The 26,313-nt window shown below is 37.6% G+C and overlaps 4 protein-coding genes, 1 non-coding gene and 1 pseudogene across 6 annotated transcripts; 2 read left to right on the top strand and 4 right to left on the bottom strand.

Annotated features, from left to right (window-relative positions):
• Positions 1-1,201: 1,201 nt before the first annotated feature.
• Positions 1,202-3,950, bottom strand: LOC113774405 (fatty acyl-CoA reductase 2). Its single transcript, XM_027318946.1, has 9 exons — positions 3,542-3,950; positions 3,303-3,406; positions 2,973-3,172; positions 2,788-2,888; positions 2,488-2,698; positions 2,238-2,399; positions 2,063-2,144; positions 1,573-1,970; positions 1,202-1,488 (listed from the first exon to the last, which is right to left on the bottom strand). The coding sequence occupies exons 1-9, from the start codon at positions 3,948-3,950 to the stop codon at positions 1,323-1,325; spliced, it is 1,833 nt and encodes a 610-aa protein (XP_027174747.1). The 3' UTR covers positions 1,202-1,322.
• A 2,473-nt stretch (positions 3,951-6,423) lies between these two features.
• TRNAG-UCC lies at positions 6,424-6,495 on the top strand. The gene has a single exon. It is a non-coding gene; the product is annotated as a tRNA-Gly (tRNA).
• Positions 6,496-6,727: 232 nt separating this feature from the next.
• Positions 6,728-10,784, bottom strand: LOC113776028 (histone-lysine N-methyltransferase ATXR4). 2 transcript variants are annotated; one of them, XM_027321090.1, is made up of 7 exons: positions 10,363-10,784; positions 9,642-9,697; positions 9,087-9,213; positions 8,669-8,738; positions 8,350-8,529; positions 7,407-7,478; positions 6,728-7,040 (listed from the first exon to the last, which is right to left on the bottom strand). In XM_027321090.1, exons 1-7 carry the CDS (start codon positions 10,777-10,779, stop codon positions 6,922-6,924), a joined length of 1,041 nt encoding a protein of 346 aa, XP_027176891.1. In that variant the 5' UTR covers positions 10,780-10,784; the 3' UTR covers positions 6,728-6,921. The 2 variants fall into 2 exon arrangements, with proteins under 2 accessions (XP_027176891.1, XP_027176892.1); XM_027321091.1 differs by lacking the exons at positions 9,087-9,213; positions 9,642-9,697.
• A 1,972-nt stretch (positions 10,785-12,756) lies between these two features.
• Positions 12,757-13,698, top strand: LOC113773039 (annotated as a pseudogene).
• A 265-nt stretch (positions 13,699-13,963) lies between these two features.
• On the bottom strand, positions 13,964-16,842 carry LOC113774986. The gene is made up of 3 exons (XM_027319666.1): positions 16,395-16,842; positions 15,304-15,666; positions 13,964-14,700 (listed from the first exon to the last, which is right to left on the bottom strand). The coding sequence occupies exons 1-3, from the start codon at positions 16,602-16,604 to the stop codon at positions 14,173-14,175; spliced, it is 1,101 nt and encodes a 366-aa protein (XP_027175467.1). The 5' UTR covers positions 16,605-16,842; the 3' UTR covers positions 13,964-14,172.
• Positions 16,843-22,990: 6,148 nt separating this feature from the next.
• On the bottom strand, positions 22,991-25,639 carry LOC113774404 (glycine-rich cell wall structural protein-like). Its single transcript, XM_027318945.1, has 2 exons — positions 25,623-25,639; positions 22,991-23,420 (listed from the first exon to the last, which is right to left on the bottom strand). The coding sequence occupies exons 1-2, from the start codon at positions 25,637-25,639 to the stop codon at positions 22,991-22,993; spliced, it is 447 nt and encodes a 148-aa protein (XP_027174746.1).
• Positions 25,640-26,313: the final 674 nt, after the last annotated feature.

Raw genomic sequence — 26,313 nt, 5'->3', positions numbered from 1 at the left:
CAAAACTATTTGTGTAGAAGAGCAGCAAAATATGTTGAGGGTGTAAAAGAATCTACTAGGGCCGCGGGGTGGGGGGGGGGGGGTTTCGTTTTGATTTTCCTACCTTTTTGGTGTACAAAATGGTTAGTCCTTTTGTCTCCACTAGCCAAAGAAAAGACAGCTTTTGGATAGATTGTAGCCATGAGTAGTAGTTTTAAGTTTTCTTATTTGCCTTAGGTCTAAAGAAATGGTTGTTGGCATTAGAGAGAATTTAGTTCTTTCCAATTACAATTCTGTGGCACCTTTCTGTTAAGATTTTATCTCACATACATTGAAATGTTGCATGAGAAGGTGATGCAGGTTTTTGATTTGTTGGTTGCAGTGACATAGGCTGACAGTCATGGTTTATGAGGGGACCTGTTAGTTCAGAGTTGCAGATGTTAGTCTGGAAGCCCATATAGTTGCTGAAAGGAAGGTACTCTCTCGTGGCTCAATCAATACGTAGTAGAGCCTTCTTTAATTAGCAAATATTGGAGTTTATGCATTCCTCTTGCCTCCTAGCCCACTCAAATGTTTAAGGAACTTCTGAAACATTTTCTTTTTTCCCTTCTCGCAATTGGAAGATTTAATATGGTTCTGCATCTTGCTTGCTTTCATTGGAATACGGTTTAATGTGCTACAACTGCAGAAATCATTGCATCCCAGCTTTCTGCATCACTTGAAAGCTGAGTCATGCCATCTTTTGTCTTCAATGGCATTTTTGTTTGTCCTTTAAGCACCTTCTCAACACGAATATGAGCGTTCTAATGCCTGCACTTTCACCAGTTAGATGTGTTTTTAGCTGTCCGTGATGATATTGGAAGCAATGCTATCTATGCCTGCATGGAAGCCTGTTGAAATTGGGAGTATTACATCGCCACCACGAGCCTTTGAATCTGGTTGTTCGTATTGTGTTGCATTTTCCCGAGTCTTGGGTAGAAAGGCCATTTTATTGTTTATGTGAAAACCATGCTCATTTGGGTCCTCCCATTGCAGATTATTTTTACCGACATGTAAGATCCTTGGAAGCACCTAACTGTGCTGACACTTGCCCCTGTATGTTTCTCAGGTATGCCTTTCTTTTGGGTCATAAACTTGGAATGTTAATCAATAAAATTTGAATTCAGCATCAGGTTTTCTAATTTCATTGCATTTTGAACAAAACCAATCACTAGAAAGCAGACTAACCTTTTTATTTCATTGCCTCCTTGAAGGAAAGTTACAACAGAGTAAAGGAAAAAGGAGAACGTCAATTACATATAGACTATAACTATCAAACCCATATGGATAGGAGCTGGAACAACTTAGCTGCGTCCCAGTCTACCCTTCATGACATGCCTTCTTAAACCTGGAATATGGATATTTGAGATGTAATCTTTCCAGTCTATGTTCTCCACATCAAATCCAAACTTCCTTCTTTCTTCTTTAGACATATACCCCATCAACAAGTGCGTGTTACTGTTGTCAAACCTGGCATTTTTTTTTTTGTTTTGCTGTTAATCTCAAAGCTAAGTCACACATATAGTTGCATAACTGTAAGTTGGAAAAAATTACCTTCCGCCGTAGAAAGTGTATGGCTCATACAGATTGGCCAAGTATTCTGCTTGCTCCACTGATTTTCTGCAGATGCTTTCGAGCTTTCCGGACATCTTTCCACCTGGGTGAGGGCTAGCTGCTAGACCACTTCTGCTGATTGCATCTCTCCTAAGGTGAGTGGAAAAATCTTCCATAGACCTGAATAGCTCCATTTTCGGGACACGAATTGGTTTCCCTTTCGAATCAAAGCATGGGGAGGAATTGAAATGCTCGTAAAGCAATGTTGCAAGATCCTTGAAAACTAGAGGGTTGACCACAGATGAAGCAATCTGATAGATATTACTTCCTGATTTTCCAGCTTCCCCGTGCTTTGCCATGGCTGCTAAAATGGCGTTAACGACCATATCTGCTGGAACCTAGATAAAAGCCCTTTGTCATGACAAATGATGTTGAAACATAGCTAATCAATTAGGCTTACAAGTTCTGGATTTGCAAACAGTCTACTCACAACATCAAGGACACCATTGGGGTCTGCCAGAAACCCCGAAAGCTGCCCTTTTCCATAGTACAGGAGAACAGGATCCATCATCCTGAATGGACAGTTCTAGTTTAATCTTGAGTGTCGCATAAATTTTTCCATCCATTTGAAATTTTAGGTTATTCAGTGACATATAGTATCAAACCTGCTTCCTTCAATCCATCCTGGAAATGGTTCCCTGTAAGTGCTCTCGATAACACTCGGTCGAATGATCACAACTGGAATGTCACCTCTTAAACTATCAATCATCATTTCTCCCATAGCTTTTGTGAACACGTACGTGTCTTGCCATCCAAATTTGTTTGCCCTGAAAATTGTAACGAAGATTGATACATATTTCAGCTTGTTCTTTAACCTAATCAGACGCAATCTGGTGAAGTTTTTTCGTTGATTACCTCTCTAGACCAAGACTCTTCATCCTTTGAGCCAAAACGCTATCATCAATAGCTTGTTTTGATTCTATAACTAACTTTATCTCATCTTCAACATTCAAGGTGGGGAGGAATATGCAGTCTGCTCCAAAGAGGAGACTCTCTCTTGCTATACTCTCACCAGCAGAAAATGGCTTCTCCATAACTGTTCCTTGTCGCCGCCCATTAACGTAAGCTGCAGGCAAGAAGAGCAAGAGTTTAAATTGACATTGCCTAGTATTAGGAAAGAGTACGTACTTGATTGCATGGCCTTTCCCTACTTGCCTGTAGACACTTGCAAGAAGAGCTGAATTCTGTGGCATTGTTTGGCAAAGCTCATCAACCGGCTCGGTCCGCCAGTGTTTATATCGAGGGCAACATCATACCTTCAGTGTCGTGAACCTCCAAATGTCAATATTGATCATGATCTATGTTTCAAACTCTGGTCCAAAATGTAAAGTTCATCTCACCTTTCATCAAAAGTTGTATTAGCTGCAGAATTGACAATTATATCAACCTCTTTGGCCAGCATATGGGTTGTATCTTCATCTAACCCAAGATTAGCTTCGCAGACATTTCCAATTACGGGAACTATCTTGCTCAGCATAAACGCCTGGTAGGATTTCCCGTAAGTTTGCCTGAGACACTCGAAAAGTTCCGCCTCGATAATCTATGTATTGATGCAACCATAGTTTAGAAGCGCAGACCAACAATTGTGATGTGAGAATTAGGAGAAGGGAAACTTAATTTAGTAACGAAAGTGAGCAAAATATGATCAAATCAAAATGATTACGACCCACTTCATTTTTCACTCTCTCGATGGCAACCTCCTTGTTCTTTGCCTTGATCAAGATGTATATCTTGTGGACATCTGGTGCTGTCCTTAGTATCTTTTCTACAAGAACTGCAATTTTTTGAAGGAGAACCAAGAAACAGATGCTGGTTGGTTGGTTAGTGATACAACTATGTGAAATTACGTAAAGCCACAGTCGTCGACCAACTAAGGAAGACATGAATCAATTCACATGCATATATATACCTTTTCCTAGAAATCCAGTAGCTCCAGTAACAAGAAACGTTTTCCCTCCGAGAAAGTTGGTGATCCCAATTCCATCTGCAGGCCTTTCCACGAGGGAGGTTGAAGTTCCATGACTATAAGGAACCAAATCCTTCACCTCAATCTCCGTCTGAGTGCTACCATTTGGAGCTAAACTCAAGCTGGTTTCCATGAGAGCTGCCCCTTGATCTGCATTCATCAAAGTTGACGACCTTTCTGTGATCAACGACGACGATCCACTGGACTTGATGGCTTTTTTGCCACTTTGGCAACACACATTCACTTTCTTTTTCACCTTCAACGAGCAACCTCCGCCGAGCTTATTATTTGACAACCTCACGGTATTGTTTGATGTAATATTGAAGGCGGAACTCAGAGATGAAGCCTCCATTATTAGTTCAAAGATGATGAAAAGATCAAAAGAAAATTGTTAATGAGTATGGAGATTGAGGTGCAATGTTGGTTTACAACTCCCTTTTCGTTTCCACAAAAGAAAAGAATAGTACCAGTCAACAAACTAGCTTCTACAAGATAATGGCTCGGTTTGTACCTTGTAGTAATTTATAAGATGGGATAAAAAGAGTGAGAGAACATCGATGATGAACAAAGATGGTTGAGAGAAGTTTTCTAGGCGAGAGAGGAGATAGGAGTTAGAATCTTAGAGAATACAGACTGAATTGGCTATCTTTTAGCCACCCCAGCTAGCTACTTCACACTCGACACTTGTTACAGATGGCTAAGAGATCGGCAACTTTTTCTGGCCTTTTCCTATTTGGTTCCTCATCAAATTTAGAGAACTCTGGAAAATGCAAGACACAAAGGGTGTGAGAACAACCGTAGTGATCGGAGAATGGAAGCGTGATTTGGTTGAGGTAGGGATGGGGGATTCAATGCATGCAAACTGCCCCCAACTTTTTGTAACATCTAATATGGAGCCCCTCATCAATTGGTTTTCTGGAATTTGATTAAAATGACAAGATAATTGGGCAAAAATGTCATCCATTGTCTTCGTTTTCCTAAACTGTAAACTTCGAAAATTTTAGCTGTTGTGCCTACTTTTGCATTGTAACTAGGTCACCTCTAATATTCACCTACAATAATATCACAACCATTCGTTTCCTACCCAAGCTTATGTAGTGAATGAGTTGCATAAATTTCTGGATATAGGTCATACTCACATCAAAGCAACTAGTTATCAATGGATTTTAGACCGAGAGGAGATGGGAATTATAAACTTGAGAGAAACCACATAATGGCTTTCTTTTTGCCACTGTATTCGCACGTTATCAATGGCCAAGACGGGGGAATTTATCCTCCTTCAACATATGTTTAAAAAATGTGGAACGACGAAAGTGAGAAAAAGGGTATGACAGAGCGAGAAGAGTAGTAATCAAGGGTCATAAAATCAATGTTATCTACACTATATATTATTAAAGTATCTTGAATGGTTTACCGATGAGAGTTTCTTACTTTTTTTGATTTACCTAATATGTCCAAATTTATAGAAATGTTAGTTTGAGGGTAAAATTGAGTATTATGGACAATTAAGACAATACCGAAGTTTACAATTTGGCTAAAATTTAAACTTTATTAATCTCCTCCTCCTTGTATTTCTATTTTTAATTTGTACATAATTCTTACTCTTACGCTCGATAAGTAGTCTCTTAATTTATACTAACTTATAAGACGTCTTTTACTTTGTATGTTTATATGTTTTTCAAGAAGCACTCTAGGTCCATTTTCCAACTTAGAATGTTAGTTATGATGCTTATGCAATTAGTTAGTAGATTAGTACTACCAATGATCAATCAGCGTATAAATGGCCATATGATATGGATTTTCTATTATCTCACTGCATTAGTACTATCCTTAAATGGATAGTAACTTATATATTGCATGAATTGCCAAACCTATGTATGGTTTCAATCAATTTTGTTTTGACACAATTATAGCTAACTAATTCCTATCTTTAAATAGAGTGTCCCGCCTAAATCTCATTAGTCAATAAATGTAATTAAAATTACAAACATATACGACTACTTTTTTTTTTTTGCTGACGGAGTGGGTGTCTGGGTCAATCCTTGCGGGGCCCGACTAATCCCATTCCGGCCCGGGAGGAGAGGCCCCATCCCCCCGAACACGATAACCACGGAACTCGGACCATTGCGGGCACTGGACACCAGATCCTAAGGAGGCTTGCTGAGACCAACCGAGTTACCCATGAGGGGCAGACAATTTGGTGGGAGGCAATGGTTGAACCCCTGACCTCCCACCCCACCAGGAGAGGCGGTGGCCACTGAGTCTCTTTTTTTTTTTTTTTTGAAAGATTAATTTGCTACCCGTCAATTCTTTTGATTATTTAATTCCACTTTGCTGCGACGCAATTGTGATTCAAGTAAATATGAATATATTATGAGAGATAAAGTCAATACATTTCTTTAAAAGCATGACTGCTGACTTATAAAGAATTACTTGATTTGTTTAATTCCCAATCAGAAAAATTTATACATCTTATGGTGTAGATGATAATCATTTTATTCCCTTTTCCGATGAGCGAAATGATCCGTCATTCAACAAATATGATGTATTCGACCAAAAAAGAAAAAAGGTATAAAGATATAGTAACAACAATATATGTCAAACATGGGTTTTTTTTTTTTGCCTTTATTTACTTTGATTGAGAATAATTTAAATATGGAAAAATTATTTTCTTCTGACGTCATTATAGCTTTTATAGCTTTCAAGTTCCAAATATTGCAGATTGAAGGAAGAAAATTTTCTTTCAGATTTTGAATATAAGATCAACATAGGGCATATTAACGGCTGATATTATTTAAGCAATGTAGCAAAATGTTAACGCAAGAGCGTTTGTAGTCCAACGGTTAGGATAATTGCCTTCCAAGCAATAGACCCGGGTTCGACTCCCGGCAAACGCATCGTTTTTGTTTAATTTTTTTGGCAACATTAGCTCACTTTTCCTTGAATTCAGCAACACCAATACCGATTATTTTCCATTAAAAACAAAAAATGTACATCTTGCTTGACACTGCTATTCAAAATGCAAATCCAATTTATTTTGTTGGAAATTATAACTGAACCCGGCTTTAGTTTATTTCTTTATTTCAATTGAAGTCATTTCTCAATTATCATACTTGTATCACAATTATGTAAACAGAGTAATGCTTTTAAGCTACAAACATGAAAATTTATTGGGCTTGAGATGTAGAGATGCTGCACTCAAATAACTCCCAACTAATACAGCATTTTGGACCGCTAAGGCACTGAGCTTGACACTCAGTTTCCTTTTGCTTACAGCTTCATACTTGGTCACAACAAAGAAGAAAAAAGGAAACCATAAAGGCCTAGTGGTGGGAGGAGCATCGAAGACAGTTGCACTGGAAACCAAATCCTTTAGAGAGGATAGTTTGCCGAGCTTCATAATCCATACTAGCATCGATATAGCAGATCCTCAACTCTTCCCCTACAACATCAGGAAAGGAGAAAAAATAAAAAGGATGAATACCACATTGCCTTGGTCCCAACCAAGTTAACAATGGAAAACGTTGCAGAGCAGACCAGAAATTCCGAGAAAAGAAATAAGAAAAAAATGTTCAATCACGCTGCACAATGGCTGCTGAAAAACATCAAACAAGCGGCGATGTTGGATTTGTCTATGATGTAATACTAATGCTGGGAAGTGGCAGTTTTATCCATGCCAGAAGGCTTTTCGGCTTAGGGAGGGAGGTGGGCAAAAACTTAAAGATGGCCTTGTCTAATTGTGTTTGCACTCGGTTGCTAGTTGCTCTATATGTTATAGGAGCCAACTAAGCTTGAAATGAAAACAGACCTGCTTCAATGTCACAGAGAGCCTTCACTCGCGCATCCACATTTTCTGGCCAAAGGATATGGGCATTGGGATCTGTAATGAAAATCATCAAGTCAACCATTTGATAATCAATTACAATTAGTTGTTTTCCTCTTCCTATTGCAAGAAGATAACATGGGAATGCCATTCACTTGACATAATTTTGTCTGTGTTATATGTCATTGTCCCCAGATTGCTATTAGAAATGCTCCATAAGTTATCATTACCAACCAACAGATTACAAATCCAACTGGTCATAAAATTTCAGCAAAAAAAAGTCAAAGAGTCAGGTATAAAATACTCTTCCAATAAACTCAAGCCCTATGGGGATGAGGGTTTTGTGCAGTTAAACTTTATTCGTAAATGAACAAAGAGGCTAATTTTCACGTGTGAAAAAACACAAACCTGCCAGGTCAGAAAGGAGCACGCTCACATATTATCAAGGCTACCCTCTTTTTTTGGCCAGAAAAGAATTGCAAACAAAATGCATATATCTTGAATAACCAATACTTTTTCGTGCAAAATGAAACCAGCGAGTCGCGACCCCATTTCGAGAAATTGAGCCAACATAGAAAGTGATTACTGTTCTGCATTTAGATGTGCAGGTACAATGATCACATGACAATAACCATGAAGTTCTTTGGAAATGGGACTGATTAAAATCAAAAAATTTGAGCTTAATATTGAATGTCTTAGGTGCTTGATTTAGACTGCATGAGACCGACTGCATGACTATCACAGGAGATTGATCTGAAATGCTTTGGAAACAGAATTCAAGAGAACCATAAAAAACCTTTTAGAGTTGCACCAAATTCTGCTAAAATTTGGGAGACTTTCATTGCTAAGCCGAACAGAGAGGTCAAGAAAACATTTCTTTGAGATTTGGAAAAGGTAAGAAGTTAATTGAAGAAGAAAGAGATCTCACCACAGTCATGATTATAAAAGGATGGAAGCATATAAATGGCATTGCCTACAGCTCCTTCTGCTTCCACTGAAGCTGCTGCTGAAGAAAGAAGATCTTCATATGATTCACAGGCCAATTCAACTCTAAAAGCATTGATGCGTATACGTGCCAATACACCAGTATACCATTGTTTGGTCAGAACTATAAAGTCAAAGATATATGGCCTTTTGGACCAAAGGATGCGGGACACTACATTTCAAGTAAGAAAAAGAATAGCGAAGCATCAATAAACACAAGCCCTGCCAGAAAACATTAGCTCTTTTCTGCCACAGAAGGATACAAGCCAGCTGCTGAGTGTTTATATCTGCATCTTGGAAAGTGTTTCTAAGCAAGCAGAATTCCTTTTCCACCTGTAAACACGTGGCAGCAGAGTTTAATTTATTACTTCCAAATTCCAGCCAGATATTTTTTTTTTAACTTAAAGGAGATTTCTAGGAAGGACAATGCGGTACACTTATTTGAAAAGATACAATCCCACTATGTAATCTTTACACTTGGAGTTTAGGTTTCCAATGATCAGCATCCCCAAGAGACTTTGATGAATAAGCAGTTAAAGTTATTTTGCAAAGGCATTAAGACTGGAACAGATAGATTCTTAGTCAACCTGTAATCATTGAACATCTTAATGCTGGAGTAGACCTTTATATTAAGTAGCAGAAAATGCAGAAGGAATTTGAAGAAGTGCAAGATAAGGTTACCAGAGAAATCATTTCAGAAGATAAACTAGCTGGCTGAAGAATGTCAAGACTACTTGCAGATGAAGATCCAGATATAACAAGGCAAGCAAACCGCTTCACTAGCAAAGGATATTTAAGACCATGCATCCTTGAAGAAAAGACAAACAAACAGAATGAGATACATTAAGCTCAGGCCATTTAAACAAGCTTTCTGATTGCAGAACAGACTAATAGCCTTTTCAGAAGAAAACACAATACACACATACGGTGACTCTTTAGTGCATATGTGCCTAATGAAAAAGCATGTGATTGTTAAAGTGGCCAAATGAAGCCAAAAGGTAGAAATCATGGTACCAGGAAGCAAATTTTTAACTTCTGAAGATGTTTGTTTATCCTTGTCACATAAAGGCATCATACAATATGACAAAATTTTCAATGCTACAGTCTGACAAGTGCTAGTATCAACAAAAAAGTGGACTAAAAATTTTGAAAAAATAAAAAAAGAGGTCACACTTGACTCATGAAAGTCTAGGTCCAGAATACAGACGAAAAAAGGTGTAATTACAAAATTCATACCAGCAATAATCATTAAAGGTTGACCAATCTGCTCTCCTCTCAATCTCGTGAAAAACCTAAAAGAAAGATGTTTAAAAATGGAAAATGTAAGTCAACAAACTCAAGGTCGAAGATGAAAAAGAATTGAGCTAAAAAATTTAGATAAAATCGTAAGAGCATGCATAAGATACATCTTAAGCTTAGCTTGGAACTAAGTCTGCTAATACAAGTAAAAAACAAGTCAGCAAAAACTGAGCATCAGTAATATATCAATGCACACATATCTGGATCATGCAGCTAAAATCGAGAAAGACTTAATAAGATGCTGTCAACTTGGCCCATCAACTAGTCACTTCTCCAAGTCATGCAGCTCTCTTCTTTTTCTTTAAAAGTTAACTCTGTGAATTGATTAATTACTTCATTTATGAGGTGTAAGGCGAAGACGTCATATGAATTAAAGAGGAAGAGAAAAGGCAAAGATCAAATATGACCCCTTTCTCTGACATTAATCCGAATTTCCCTCTAAATATATCACGCATCAGAAGATGACCCATTTCGTCGGGAACAAAATATCAAACACCTAGTGAACAGTCCATTTGCCAAAACGCTTCTGCTAAAGTTGCGGCTCATCATATCAAACGGTCACAAAAAAACCCATAATCAAAACATGCGTGCACATTCAAAGTCAAATTGAAGCAATGGAATTACGTGTTAAAATCGTATTACTACAGCAACAGCCCACCTGCGATTGGTTTTGGCACTCTTGGCTGCAAAACTGGACATCGTTACTTTGGAAAAGGGGTCGTTGATCGGGGAGAAGCTTTCTAAGGCAGAAATAGCAGACGCTGTGGAGAGAAGACAGAGAAGGATGACAAACAATGGGCTTGGCGGTGTGAATGAGCTCACCGGCAGCGATTCTTCGAGTGGCAAACACGCCTCTGCCGGCAGAGTCGGTGAATCCGACTTGAATAGGAGGGGGTGCAGAAGGACGACCCGGCTGCGAACTGTCGTTGTCAGCAGCACCGGTTCCGGCGGTGGGAGTGGTGGTTGTGAAGGAAGAGGAGAAGGTGAGGAGAAATGGCGGTGTTTTGCAGTCGTTTTTCAGACGGGGGAGGAAGATTTTGAAGCGGGAAGCCCAACGGCTACCTCCCCGCAACATTTTTTGGCGGTAAAATCCGATTCAGTGACGAATTCCTTCTGGGACGCATTTGACGAATTCCTTTAGGGCCGGATTGATGGGCCACTCTCTATGTCGGTAGCCACTCATTTGACCCAATTGAGTTTGGGTCTCTGGCTCTAAAATTCTAAATCCTTCGAAATTTTGACCAATAAATCAAGTAAATCTTTTATGCATTCGACTCATAATGTCTAGATATATGAAATATACATAAAATTTGATTTTTAAAATTTTCAAAAGTTTCCACTCGAATTTGTTGTTTTACAACGGCAACAATCTACTCTACTTCTAAAGTAACCTCTACTATAGAGGAGTGAAGCTCAAAGGTGCTTGTATGGAGGTTGAAAGGTGAACCACCAAACCAGACAAGCGCACTTGAATTTGTTTAAATCCTATTTAGCATGCGAGTTTGGTAAATGCGTACAACTATATGTTTTTGAACATTGGCTAGCTTAATTACGATTAGGTTTGTTGTATACACAAAATCGTACTAGTTATGATGGCATACCCTATCCCACATCATTTGTGGAGGGTGTGTGTATGTAGTATTTAAGTTCCATGGGGGGTATCAAAAGTTGACGTCTTTTGGTATTCCTACGTGGGGTTAATTTAAGTGTTACTTGCATAAATTCTTGACAAAAAAAAAATGATGGCATACCCTATGTTTTTTGTTATGTGACAAAATTAAATTATTTACTATTGAAACTAATTTATGATGATTCAAAATTTTTATTTGTAAAAAAACTATTTCACCAAAATTAAGTTCACAAAACCAAATCATGGCCTTCTGTTTTTAACTTATTTCCTTTCCTATAATGTCAAGTTATAAGTGGACTAGGTGTTGGCACTCTTTTTTGGGCAGTGATTTTTTTTTTTTTTAAGTGAGAGATCTTCTATTTGGAACCTTTAGGGATTCTATGGTAAGAAGTAGCCAATTATACGCAGACAATTCAACACAACTGTCTAGTTTTAGTCATCAAGCCACTACCCATAGACAGTTATATGTTTGTTTGTTTGTTTTTGGCCGGAGGACAAGTTAATCAACTGGATTTCATTTTCTTTCTAGTTTGCACGTCAACATGTATACTTCACCAATTGCAACTTTGAGGAAAAGGGATATCCCATCTAAGGATCAAAATCTTGTTAATTAATGTTTCAGCTAATGAGCTTTTCATAGTAAATCTTTAGTGATGCATTTATAACCAGCCTAGTCTTTTTAGATCTTAATTTAACAGTTTCGTCTTTTTTTTTTCTTTTTTTAAACAGTCGATAATAGTGTACTCTACATCTACTCCTACTCTAACCTATTCTAGGGGATGACCCAACAGGACCTATAGGAGGCCGACGGGAACTAAACCACTATCGAATCAGACGGATGCACTACACATCCGTTTGGATTTGTGAAGAGCCACATACTGTGGCAATTGGTGGGAGGCCAACAAGCCTTAATGGCTTGATGGTGGCCATCGGTCCAAACGCTGGTAGTTTTAATTTAACAGCTTAGTTAACACTGCTTGAAAATTGTCATCGGTGTCTAGTTATTTTGTAGTATTTGCACTTGGCGAGTTTCCTCTGTCCAAGGCCAAAACTGAAAATAATCCAGACTGCAGCTATATGCTGAACTTGTCATGTTTACCTGTGAAAGTGGACGGCAAACCAGTTCCTCAAAAGACAATCTTTCATTGTATATACGACTAGTTTTGAAAGAGATTGTGTTGATTTGGTCATGGAAAGCTCCAAATCAATTTGTGATTGAATGGAAACTTTCTGGCAAGAGCCTGCCGCTCTGCTTGATTAATTGGTGGATATTCATCAAGATTGGTTCAAGATCAATAATTGCTATAAATAGGCAGTAAAGTGGCTATGCTTAAGCATGACTCAAAAACACTTCTTCCCTGACTAGCTCTCAAAGCAGCACAATTTTCCTCCAATTTGATTAAATTTTCAAGCCTGTTTGCAATGGCGAAAACCTGCATCGTTTTCATCACTCTGATGGCTCTCAGTTTCTCCCTCCTTGCTTCGGCATTTGATGAGCAACCACTGCAAGATTTTTGCGTCGCGAAAGCCACTAGCCCAGGTACCTACAATATTACACTTCATATAAATATGATCCTCCACGCATTGGCACATTTGATCCAGGAATTAAGTAGCAGTTTAATTACACATAATACTTCCCTTTGAGGTTTTAACACCTTTTCCATCTTATAATAGCCAGGCGCAGCGTTAATTAGGGGTGTAAACCAGCTTTTATCAAACCGAGTTCGACTCGAGTATCGAGTAGCTTAGTTCGTCTTTCAGCGCTAGCGTTAATTGATATATTCAGTTCGACTGACCTGACTTTTACGTAACTTTCTACAACACTTGCAGTGGATGTGAATGGCAAGACTTGCAAGGAAGCCAGCAGCGTTACCGTACGATTTCGTGTTCGCTGGTTTGCACCTCGCCGGCAACACCACAAATCCTGCAGGCTTCAGCGCTACCCAAGTATTTGCTGCTGAGCTGCCAGGGCTGAACACCCTGGGCATCTCCATGCTACGCTTTGATTTTGCGCCATGGGGGGTGAACGCCCCTCACGTTCACCCCAGAGCCACTGAAATGATCACTGTTCTTGACGGAGCTCTCGAAGTCGGCTTCATAACTTCAGCTCCTGATAACAAGCTTTTCGTCAAGGTCCTTCGAAAGGGCGACGCCTTCGTCTTTCCTGTGGGACTTGTCCACTACCAGCGAAATGTCGGCTATGGAAATGCTGTCGCCATTGTTGCACTCAACGGCCAAAATCCTGGTCTGGTATCTGTTCCAAGCACCGTCTTCGGATCAAACCCAGCCATCCCTTCTGACGCTCTGGCCAAATCATTCCAGATTGACGAGAGCACTGTGGAAGTGATTCGATCCAAGTTCTAGGCTAGCCGAAGTGGGAGTCATGAACTGTGACCAATTATGCAATTCCTTCATACTATGAATTGGAGTTCAATTTCAAGATTTATTAAAGGGGCTTATAATTGAATTCATAGAGGGAATACTACTAGTTTTTTTTGAAGATTTATGCAAGACTTTGTTGTCCTGATAATGCATGAACGGTTGTCAGCAGTGAAATTATTCCCCCCAAGAGAAAATCTAAAATTTTCTTGAAAAAAAAATTACCATAAAGATCAGGAGGACAAGGTAATGGGAAAAAGTAGACTTACACATATATCAAGCACTTAATTGAGTACAATCATTTGTATACACAAAAGAGAGGGTCGGCCTCGGCTTCTGATCCTCATAGTATTCTTGGTCAATAATGTTAAAACACTAGCATTCAAGGAAAAATCAGTTAATTAAGCACCACAATCGAAGTTACAAAAAATGATCTTCAATCTCGTCCATCGACAGTCTTCATTGATGCAATGGTGATATCCAGTCAAGGTTTTCCTCTGGATAGTCTTTCTGCAGTTCTTTTGGAGAAATGAAGCAGTCCATAGAAAGGCCGGGGACATTGAAAGCAATATCATCAATCGTCCATGTTTCTTCCATTCTCGTGAAGGAAGGGCCAAACTTCAGATTGTCTCCAAACCTTGTGATGATTACAGTAGATTGACCTGAATGCGCAATCTTAACTCCCTCGACGCTCCGATAATCTTCCATTTTGGTAGCCATTGTGGTTTCCCAATACGAGGGGAGTGAGCCAGGTGACTGTATTCTGGTCAAGTACGAGTCCTCTAAATAGATGAGCAAGCCACTTCTCTGGCTGAAGTAACCAAAGACTGCATGCTTGATCATCTCTGCTGTGTTATCGCTGCGCTCGACTAGGTCCGTATGGTTGGCAGACAGTTTTAGCACAAAGCAATCAACTCCAAATATTTGCTTTTCTCCCATGTACTCCGCTTGCGAGAAGATGGTAGATATAGCCACAGGGTCTAGTCCCTGAATAGCCAGTTGATGTTAATTCTTATTTTTCACATGAAAAAACCACCCATATTGTATCACAGACACAAAGAGCTTAATTCCAGCCTGAGTATTCTGACTCTTGGCAATTGAAACTGTTAGGAGATTGAAGAATTTCCACTTTTTTCTGAACAGCAAATATTTTTTCTGGGCTTGGGATAGTAATTATCTCAGGATTAGAAATGGAGTTCATTATCTACTAGTTGTATATATTATCCAAAAGTGCGAGTGTGACTACTTACACGAAGGATCAAGAACATGTACTAAAAAGTCACATAAAGGCAAAGCAAAAACCCATGCTGATGTTGGGCTCCCATGCCTTCCACTAATAAGAAGGGAATATTCCACATCAAAGTAAGTGCTTTAGATGGTGTTACGTTAGCAAAAATAGCAAACTGGGGGACAAGGCAACATGGAACCTCTAGCTACCAAGTGACATTGGAGAAATATCCATAATCTTAGTACAGATGAAATACACAGGACAAAGAATAGGAAAGGCAAAGATCAAAGATGATAAAAACGAATAACTGATCAGTCCTTTTCATTAATGCAAAGAATTCAGGGTGAGGGGGCATTTCTTGCCTGGAAAGATCGGCGAAGAGGACGGGCGCCACCCTTAGCAGCGTGGACACCTAGCCAAGGGGTGTGGCGCCAGGCCAAATGGCCATCGCTACCAGCTACAACTTTGTGACCCGCAACAGCTAGCTCAATTAGCCACTTATTAGGCAGCATTTGCCACATAACAAAGCAACCTTTTTGTAAAGCAGCATTGGATACATTTGCAGCTGAGGCAGAGGCAGCCAAGCCCCCTCCTAGCTGATCATGGTCCACCATTGCCATTGCAACTTTTCCCGTGGCATAAATATTCTTCACCATCCCTTCTAGCTTTCGGCAGCCGGTTGCTGCCGTAAAATGATGGATTATGTATTGGGCTGATGAGGACACCTAACAAAAACATTTTGAGAAGGCATTTAAGTTTCGTTCTTGAACGAGGGAGGAATAAATGTCTCTCTAGCCACTTGAATCAGACAGCCATATATAAATTAATAATCAGCAAATGAACTCATGGCAATCCCTTTCACAGCCTTAAAATGGCATCTTTCTGATTTATACCATGTGCTATGCCTCTTTAAGAAAAAAATAAAGAAATCCACTTAATTTTTGTTTGATAAAAATAATGATGGGGAGTGGGAGTCTACTGATCTGTAAATGGCTGTTAACAACAGTTTGGATGGGTAGTCAGTACAACAAAGGTCAAACGTTCACATGGTGACTTCCATGTTATGTAAACACTGGATTGCCATCAATTATGAAGAGGAACAAAGGATAAACAATTGACTAATTAAGTTAAAGAAAAACAACAACATAAGACCGACATTTACATAAACTACTTGCGTAATTTTAGTCATCAAGCTCTTTAAATTATGTAGTACTAACGTTGTGGCCAAACAAATAAAATACAAACGATATGCACAAACATTAGGACATTAAACTATTACATGATGGTTAATTAAAACTCCATCGTTACGTGCAGCAAGAAGAAGTAAAGCTAAATGGAAAATGAAAACTCTAAGCACCCGGGTTCGATGGCATCATGATCATGTAGCAATGGAACAGAACGCAAAGGGACAAAAATTTCAGAGGGTGATTAAGAAAGGAAAAGAGAAACTCACTTCAGTGATGGGGTGTTTGGGATGAACAGCCAGGGGAAAAAGAGGGCATCCAAGAACACTTAAGAGGAGTCTGAGGTCTGATTTCCTGTTGAAAAGCTGCAGAGAAAAGTGGTCTCTCAACCATTTTCTCCACGTCTGGGCTTTACTAGAGCAGTTCTTGGAGTCTTCTTCATTTACAGGTTCTTCTGATAACGGTGCAAGACGGCTCATCTCTCTAGCTAGCTAGCTAGCTTTTCTCTCGATGGTATGTATGGTGCAGCTAGCTAAATCTTCCTCAGCTAGATAGTATTAGCTTCCTAGCTCCTGCTGCAGCTTTTCCTTTCTGTTTTCGCTTTCTAGGACGGGAACAATGGCTGCAGACAAGAAGTTGAGAATAAAAATAAGGAAAGACAGAAGACAGAAAACAGAAAAGGACTAGTGGGAAACTGCTGAAGCAAAAGAAACTGTTTGAAAATGAGTAGAGAAGGGAGGAGGAAGAGCACTTTGATTGAGCCACTTTTAGGACATCTGAGGAGATAGAAAGGAGGGAACATCTGGGGCAGCTGCCTCATTACGCACCTGCAATTCCTGCGCGTGATCATCACTTCTCTCTTACACATCTTAACTAAGACTTAAGAAACATTTTTCATCAAACTCAAGTAACAACAATCTTTACATTAAATATTCCACAAGTACGTGAATGTTTTTCTTCTGCAACTGTACTGGTGTGGGTCAAAGGCGAAAAGAAAGTCCTATGCCGCAATAGTAACCTTTCTTGATTAAATAGTTTATCCAATCATTATCTAAATTACAACATTACAAGCGAATAACATAACACCCTAACACATTACCGTAACACATTTCTGAGATGTGATGTATATAAGATCAAAAAGACGTGTTTATAATGTAACAAATTTTCTCTTTTTTTTTTTAAGGAAAAAGAAACAATCCAAACAAAGCCAATAGACTTTTAGTCTAGTGACAAAGGTGAATAAGATTTGGATGACCATAATGCCTGTCTCCAGAATCCAGATTTTAGGAAAGGGGGCTAAGATTTGTTGGGATCTTCTTAAACACATATTCTTACCATCAAGATGTGTTTGTATATTATTGAATGGGGCTAAGATTTGTTGGGATCTTCTTGAATATATATTCTTACCATCAAGATTTGTTTGTATATTATGGAGCCAAAAATACAGATACTACGTGTATCTGTACATATAGATTTGCATATGCTGCAGTTTTTATCTTATTCACAAATATGTCGTATTTAGGCATAATGTAAGTAGTGTACCAGCGTATATGTGTCTTTGGTATTGTCATTTCCTTATCATTATGACAAATAAAATAATTAGTACAAGAGAACGAGGATAAAAACAAAAAACAAAAAAGAAAAATATTATTTACAGTCCATTTTTTGTTATGTGTGCTTCCATCATTCGTTTTTATCATATAATCTAATAAATGAAAACTGTACTATCAAGATTATATCAAGATGACAGTGAAAGTGTGATTAACAAAAATAGAAGTGCAAAAAACGTTTCCCTGAAAACAGATTTCTATGCAACCCAAAGCATATGGGGCATACTAATAGAGACATGTATCTGAGTATGTCTGATTGTGTATGATGCTGTTATTTTATTAGATTACTTGGCCATGAAGCTGCTTTGAAATGTATGGGGGAAGAATGTCCGAATTGAATATATGAATATTCAGGAAAAGATTCATTATTTAGGATCTGTATGCATTTAACTTGCAACATTTCATAGACTGGACCACCAGTTTGAGCATCATCACGAAGCACTCGTAACGGGCAAAAATTGTACTATAATTTGTGTATTAAGGTGCATGCGAGACCCTAATTATTGAACTTTGATCCATGTGAAGATGATAATGCCTCCACCATGTATAATGCATCAAGCAGTAATGTTTATTGCCGGTAGGGCTCTCCTCTCAAGAGTGATGTGTCTTAATGGCTGTAATCTTTATATTCTCTAACACTAAAAAGTTTTTATATGGATTTTTACCTGTAAAAATGCCAATACTTCGATGTATTTTGTAATTGGACATGTCGAAGATACTAGGGCAGCAAATAAGTCGAGTTTAACAGAATAGCTCACGAGCTTGCTCGATCAAATATCGAGTTTGAACTCGTATTGATCGAGTTCGAGCTCAAGTTCCAGCAGCTTGAGCTACTTGTTGAGTCGAGTTTGAAATTAATAAATTTGATTAGACTCGATTAAGCTTGATTGATTTCGAAATAAACTAGATTAGACTTATAAGCATGATCTCTAGTAATGCAAAATAAAATCGAACTTGACTTTCAAGAATTCAATGAGTTCAAACTCGAGCTCGAGTCTAAATTTTTTAATTAAAGTCGAGTTCGAGTAGTGCACTATTCGAATTCGACTCGACTCGATTACACCCATGGTCAAGATACTATTTGAAATGAAAATGATGAATACGGAGCTAAAATTGAAAGGGTAATTTTAAGTTCAAAGAAGCAGGAGTTAACAAGTCGCGGGATATGATCAAGCAGAATCTGAGGTCAATTCAAGCATGAAGCTGAGTATGACTAAGGCAAGTGATGACGGACGCCAGACTTGGAGGAGCCGAACAACAATCTCCCCGTTTGGATTGTGATTTTACTCAGAAAAATTGTTACGTTTTTCGTGAACACATTCGCCTATCATCTTTTTACCTCACATATATCAAATCGCTACAGTAATTTTTTTACAAAAAAATCCAGAAAAATGCAATCCAAACGGACAGAGAAAATAATGAACTTCAACAACTTTGTGTAATCATAACCTAAATCCTTTATCTTGATGGTGGCTTGGGTATTCGTATTCAAAATGAACTTTTCAAAAAAAAAAAAATTTATAAACTCAAATAAAGAAGAATTGTTTAATCCTTCGACTCTTAATTTGATTTGATATATACAATTATGCTAGATGGTCCACCTTGACCCGGCTTTTTTCCTCTAAAAAATGTGCAGCTTTCGCTTTTAAGTTTTAAGGATAAGTGGAAAACCAGAATTTTACAGGTCAGCTACATACTAAAGTACAGCGGGGCGGGATGAGGGGCAAGGCCGGTCATCAGAAGGGCCGCTTCTGAGTTGTTCACGGCCAGATTTTGACTAAAAAAAAATGTGTAGTTCATATCACTTTTTGTACCTCGATTTTCACAATATGTGTGGAACCCATAAAATTTTGTACTAAAGTTATACATTGTGCAAATAAAGTTACAACGTATGTAAATAAAGTTACACGGTGTGTAAAATACACAAAACCGTCAGAAACGATTGCACCTGCCCCTTGTCCCTGCAGGGCCTTTGTATAGTACTAATAGCTTAGTTGTGCTACTTTAAACTCGTGGCTGGCATCCGCTGTCAAAACACAAGGGTTAAAATGATTATTATGTGTTCACTTACCCTTTAAGTATTTGTTAGTAGAATGAGAAGTAGTTTTTGTTTGTTTTACTCCATTTTTTGGCATGTTCATCTGAGAGGTAGCTATTTTAGGGTACTGTGCCGATAAGATTAAATTCACGGCTAGACATAGAGTAAGAATTATCATCAGATCTTAAATTATTTTAAAAGTTTAAATTACTAAATACTGTGGCAATATGCAAGTAAATTAAAATCATGAGTAAGTACTACTATATTCGAAAGGGACTATAGCGTTTTTGTAGTAGAAAAGTTTTCTTCAAAGCTGTTAATGATACCATTGAAAATCTCGAAATAATTAGGCTTTAGAAGTGATTAATGAGTGCTTACACTATCTGCCTATGTAAAGTAGAATGATTTGTGGATAAACTGTAAAGTTGGTTGGACTTTTGAGAAAACTATCTAAAACCTTTTCTTATTATTACAGGTGAAGTTAAAGGAGGGAGATCGTACTTGAGAATCTGCAGGGATATTTGCAATAGGTGAACATTGAGTTGTCAATGTACGTGGCCATAGTACTTTGACAACGATATATTACGTATTTATTTTTATTGAAAATTGGGATAATTTCAGAAACCTTCCCTGAGGCATCTGATAGTTTCACTGCCCACCCCCAAACTTCTAAAAATAATCACTAACCTTCCTTAAAATCGATTTTCTTGTAACAATTTAGCTCAATTCAAAAAAAAAAAAAAGTAACAATAAAAAAATAATTTCAGGTGCGAGAAGATTTATTTATGTTAAAAGTGCCCCTCAATGGTAATTTTGATTCATGCTAAAAACAATTCAGACTCTTATAATCTGAGAATCAAAAACACTTATTTGACTGTCCAACGATCAATTTAATTTGAGGGTATAATATCTAATAGTGATCGTAAAATTGTCCTATTATTTCGATGAAAACACCTGAAAATCTAGATATGCGACGTATATGCACAACTAAATTTCCATTATCTTGCCAAATAACATATCATACATTTATGCATCTTCATATGAAAAATTTTGTATGCTGACACTAGAAATAAAGATTTACTCCTTTAATTGGTTAGTGTGACTTGAAAGTAAGATATACTAGTACTAACTAACTTGATATACAATTTCTCAAAAACAAAGAAAAACACTTTGTACACAAAACAGATCGAAATCTTTCTTGGAAATCTTTTCATGTTAGTTGAAACACTAAGGTCCTATTTGATTGTTATTTTTTGAAATTTTTATAAAAGAAAGTATATACTGTAACGATTTGATATACGTGACGGCGTAAAAAGATGATTGATAAATATAGTCACGGAAAGTTAAATATTAACTTGCTAGATTCATAAAAGTTGTAAATGGAAACTCTGCTGTTGTCTTGTGGTATGAGTATTACTATAGGCTACTCCAGTGTACAAAAGGGCGCGTGGGTACTGTATTGGAGTAGCTAGTTGGTCAGGACAATGGATTTAGTTGGGAAAATAGAAGAAGGATCTTTCAAGGGAGGCAAGGCCGGCAAAGTGTCATCCTCAGCCATTCCTCTCTCTGTCCCTCTCTGTAATTATGGCCTTTCTGGTAGTTCGGTACGCAAATGCAAAATTTCTGTTCAGTGCATTTGATTTCTATCCAGAAACTCCGGCGAAAGGCATCGGTGAAACTTGTAATTCTACCAATTCTGAAAACGAGACTTAAATTGTTCCATCTGTTTAGGTTGCCATCTTTTATGTCATGACAGCTTCAGAATGGTTATAAAAATGAAACCAGTTGTCATTACTCTGCTGCATTTTAAATGTGCAAAGAAGCCAAAAGGTTAATCTCTTCCCCACATTTCTGCATTGAATGGTACTGTTTGTGTTTCTACATACTTTAATATTCTTGAAAAAACACTACAAATACATACTGTAACAGTACATAAATTTATTAGGATGAGATAAGACAAGACAAGACAAACGAAACATCACCACCAATCAATTTCTCTAGCTGTGATTCATTGGACGGTTGGTGGGCTGGACTTAAATTCTATGTAAATCGCCATCTATGCCATTTTTATCTACTGTTGGTTAGTAGCAATTGACTGCGAACAATAAAAGACGCTGCAGCGTAGTTATTAAATCGGACTCAATGATTCGACCGGTCAATCCTGTGAACAAATCATCTAGTCGGTTCGGTTAGTATGTTATTTTACCTTTAGTGTAAATGGTTGATTTTAAATTCGAAACGTCTCACTTACACTCCTTTCTTCCGTACCGTCCAATCGATCCCTCTTTTCTCTTGTTGGGTTAGTAGTTAAATAGGATACAGGAGAAACTCGTTAACCCATCAATGATTTGTCAGCTTAATCGATGAATCTCAAAAAGCTGACGATTCAACCAATAATTCAGTATTTTTGTTATTTTTAATTATTCAAACATATTAATTTACTATATGATATAATCTCCGATTTAATCGATAAACTTGTCCTTGAACCACTAACCTATTAAACTGGTGACCTTACCAAGTTGAGGTCTGGACCGGGTTTAATAATTATATCTTGCAGGCATTACGAGAACTAATAAGGTGTTTATAAATAGGTGAAAATGAGTTTTACCACGTGATATTATACTGTTGGCAAGGTTTTATTAACTCAAGATACCTCTACTTTTGTAAATAAATGTATTGATAAAAACTTTTTTTTTTTTGTAACTCGTTTAGAGTGAAATGAAATGCGGAATATATTCCTTCATTTAACGACAAAAGCTAGCATCCCAAAATGGCCCGCATTTTGTTTGTACATTTGCGTGCATTGGTCTTGGTCATTGACCCAAACAATATCTTTCATGTCGGCCTAGTCCACAGATCATTTTGTCCAGGTTAAATAATTGCGTTGGAAATGGGGCTGACCTCAAGGGACCTTATCCAATCTGAGGCCCAGTTCAAGGAAAAAACTCATATTAGTTGAATTTGCCCAACACAAAAATTCACACATTTTGTTTTAAAAAACTTGGGCCTGTTTGGGACCTGAGTTTTCTGAGAGTTTGTCTAAAACTTTACTGTAGTGCACTGTAGAAGTTTTTGAAAAAATTTTGTAGAAGTTTTTGTAAGGTGAAAAACTTTTTTGTAGAAGTTTTTGTAGGGTGGAAAAACTTTTTTCCTTTTCTTTCTTTTTCTCTTTCTCTTTCTTTTTCTTTTTCTTTCTTTCCTTTTTCTTTTCTTTCCTCTATTCTTTTTCTTCTTCCCAGCAGCAACGCAACAGCAACGCAGCAGTACTGCAACGCAGCCTTGCCCAGCAGCCTGCTCCACCCCCTACTCCGCCACCAGCCCCATCTCCAGTCCCTTCGCCAAGGCCTCCTCCAGCCCCTCCTCCTACGTCTCCACCTGCTCCACCTCCGGCACCACCACCAATGCCTCCACCAGCTCCTCCTCCTACTCTCCCGCTTGCTCCACCTCCAACTCCACCACCAGCCCCACCTCCTGCACCACCACCTGCTCCTCCACCAGCACCTCCTCCAACGCCACCACCAGCACCACCACTACTACCTGCACCTCCTCTAACTCCAGCACTACCATCGGCTCCTCCGCCAGCAACTCCTCTAATGCCACCTCTCTCCTCCCTTTCCCCTTCTCCTCCCCTTTGCCCTTCCCCCTCCCTGTTCCATTGCCCGGCAGTCAGTTCGCACCTCCTCCACGAGCCAGTCAACTTTTTTTTTTTTTTACAATTTTCAGCCTTCCCCTCTCCTCCCCGCAATCTGGTGCATGGAAAAATCCCCCTCCCCGGTGCTATCTAGCCTCGCTACCAGATCGGCCAGAGGGGAAGGGGAAGGGTGATGGGGGAGGAGTGGGGGAAGGGAATTTTTTTTTATAAAAAAAGGTCATACAAACTGGGTAAAGGAGGAGGATGGCAGGGGAGAGGGAGAAAGGGAAAAAAAAAAAAAGGAAACGTCGCCGGCGCCAAACGTGGTGGTCGGCGACGGAGGTGGTGGTGAGTTGGGATTGGGGAGGAAAAAGAAAAAAAAAAGGGAAGGAAATTGTTTTTTTGTGTTTTGGGTATTTTGAAGTGTGTAGGTAAAAAATTTTGAGAAGTTTTTTGGGATCCTGTAGCAAAAGTTGTTAAAAAACTAGTAGGTAAAAAATTGTTTAAAAACCCAGCTTCCAAACAAGCCCTTTATCACGGTTCAAAAAAGAAAAATGATTCCCATTCAATCATACTATCTAGTGGTCATGATTACAGTAAAATTGCAAGAGTTTACGCCAAATTCAATAAAAATTACACAAATCAGTTTGAACTGAATAGAACTTAACTCGTGAGGTTCCGAGTATCAAAATATTTGGGTGTGCCTCATATATAAACTAACCACACATTTGGGCTTGTTAAAGTGCAGTAACAGGCTGGACTGATGTGGCATGCTAGGAAAACAAGGATGTGGATATTAATTTGTAGACCAATTAAAGAATGTGCACAGGTCACCTAAAGGTGGACCTCGTTTGGGTTTGGAATGAGTGACTGATAGCGATTCCTCCTTACTTCTCAAGGCCCAAACAAGACTGAAAAAAGCTACAGTGCTATATTAACTTGTGGGGCTTTCTGCCGCAAATGCATTTTTTTTTTGGTAAAGACATTACAGACTTATAAAAGGGAAAATTATTTAAAAATATAAAATAAAGACTAAACTCTAGCAAGAGCACAATAGAATTTATTAACAATTATTTTTCATAGAACTGCATAAAGCAGTATTGGAAAGGAAAATTTCTTAATTTTGGAATCAAGATTTACATGTAAAATTTCTAAATTCTTAGTATTAGAGTTTGGAAGATTTGAATAAGAATTGAATAATATAAATTATGGAATCTTCAAAAAAAAAAAATCACAATAGATTGATAATGGTAAAAAATAAAGTATGCTAAAAATATGTTATGTTTTTTGAATTATTTCTTTGGTCCATTATTTCACATGATTAATAAGAAATTTTCATCATTTGTAATAAAAAAACAACAACTCTCAAGCAATGTTTGGGTTAATAGAAAGGGTAGGATTTTAATGAAAAAACAAATAAATCAAAGTGGAGCAAATTGTTTCTAATAATCTTGGTTGGATTATGTATACAAAGAAAGAAAAGAGAAAAGATAGGAAAGAATAGATTATGTGTAGTTATATTTTATCCATAACTTAATAAAATCTAATTGTAAACGTATTTTAACACTTTACCCTCTTTTTTATCTTCATATTCATCTTGTTATTCTTACGAAAAATTTGTAAGATAATAATATCCCTATAGGAATTTTAATCTCTTCTGGGAATAAGAAATTACAAGAACTACTAAAATATAGAAGAAGAATATTAAAAATGTTAACAATTATCATTATAAAATTCAGTATTCAAGATTTTCAAACTTTTTTTATATTCCAAATTATGGTTAATTTAGTGCAATTGTTTCAATTGTTTCTCTCCATATAACTACATAATATTTCCTAAGTTGTAAGGATAATAAAGTCATTGACCTCCAAGCATTGGCCCCAAATGGCAAATAGGGGAGATAAGTGTTATTTTTAAAATGGGATAATTTGAGAAACTCCCTTGAGGTTTCTGACAATTTCACTCAACTCTGCCAAGGTTTCAATAATTACATAGACCTCTCTTGGTCCAATCAAATGATTAAAATGTCTTCCGCTTAATTGTTAACTCATAAAGGGATATTTACATCAGAAAAATACTTCTTATTATTCTATTTGCTATTTTCTAATTTTAAAGAACAATTTCCATTAATTTTCTAATTTTCATCTCTTCTTCCCTCCCTCCATCTCCCTTTCATACTCTTCTTTCTTTTTCTCCTACAACCACTTCTCCCTCTCACCAAATACCGCGCTCCATTGTTACCAATTACATCACTATTAATTTTTTACCGTCTCCAAAATTTATCTATATTTTTTTGTCTTCATGTCTCTTTCTTACTATAAAACTTTTAGATCTTTTTTTTTCAATAGTTTTACTTGTTACAAAGGTTAGCCAATTGAAGTTACCAAATTAACAAGATACAGATTGTAGATTTTATTGTCAAACTAAGGGAAGATGAAAAAGGTGGCAGTGATATAGAGAAAAAAATGAAATTGAGAGTTGGAAGATAAAGAAGTGACTATTATGTTTGTTAAGCAAAAAAGTCTAGCAATTAAAAAAAACTCATTGGTTCTCTCTTTTATTTACCTATTGATTGTGGTTTTATTATTAACGTAGAATTTTGTCTCTATTTCTAAGAGTGCTAAAGCAATGATGAATTATGTTCTTAGGGACATGGTGGCATTTTTTGGTTTAGTATTGGTAGTGGTGGTAATGTGTCCATTAGGCAAGAATTAGCAAGTAATGAATTTTATGACGAGTTGGAGTCACTGGATTCTATTTGTTTTAGTGAGTATGCCAAGCACTAAAAGCTAAAAATTAAAATCTTATTTTGTTTTGTCTTCTTCTCTCTAAAAGAAGTGTATTATAGGATATTTGTGAAAAATTATAGGTTATTGGGTCTATATTGTTACATAAACCTTAAAAGCGAA

Source organism: Coffea eugenioides, chromosome 6, assembly GCF_003713205.1.
Source record: "Coffea eugenioides isolate CCC68of chromosome 6, Ceug_1.0, whole genome shotgun sequence".
Lineage (NCBI taxonomy): Eukaryota > Viridiplantae > Streptophyta > Magnoliopsida > Gentianales > Rubiaceae > Coffea > Coffea eugenioides.
Note: the sequence above shows the minus strand (reverse complement) of the source record. Positions and strands in the feature narration are given on the sequence as shown.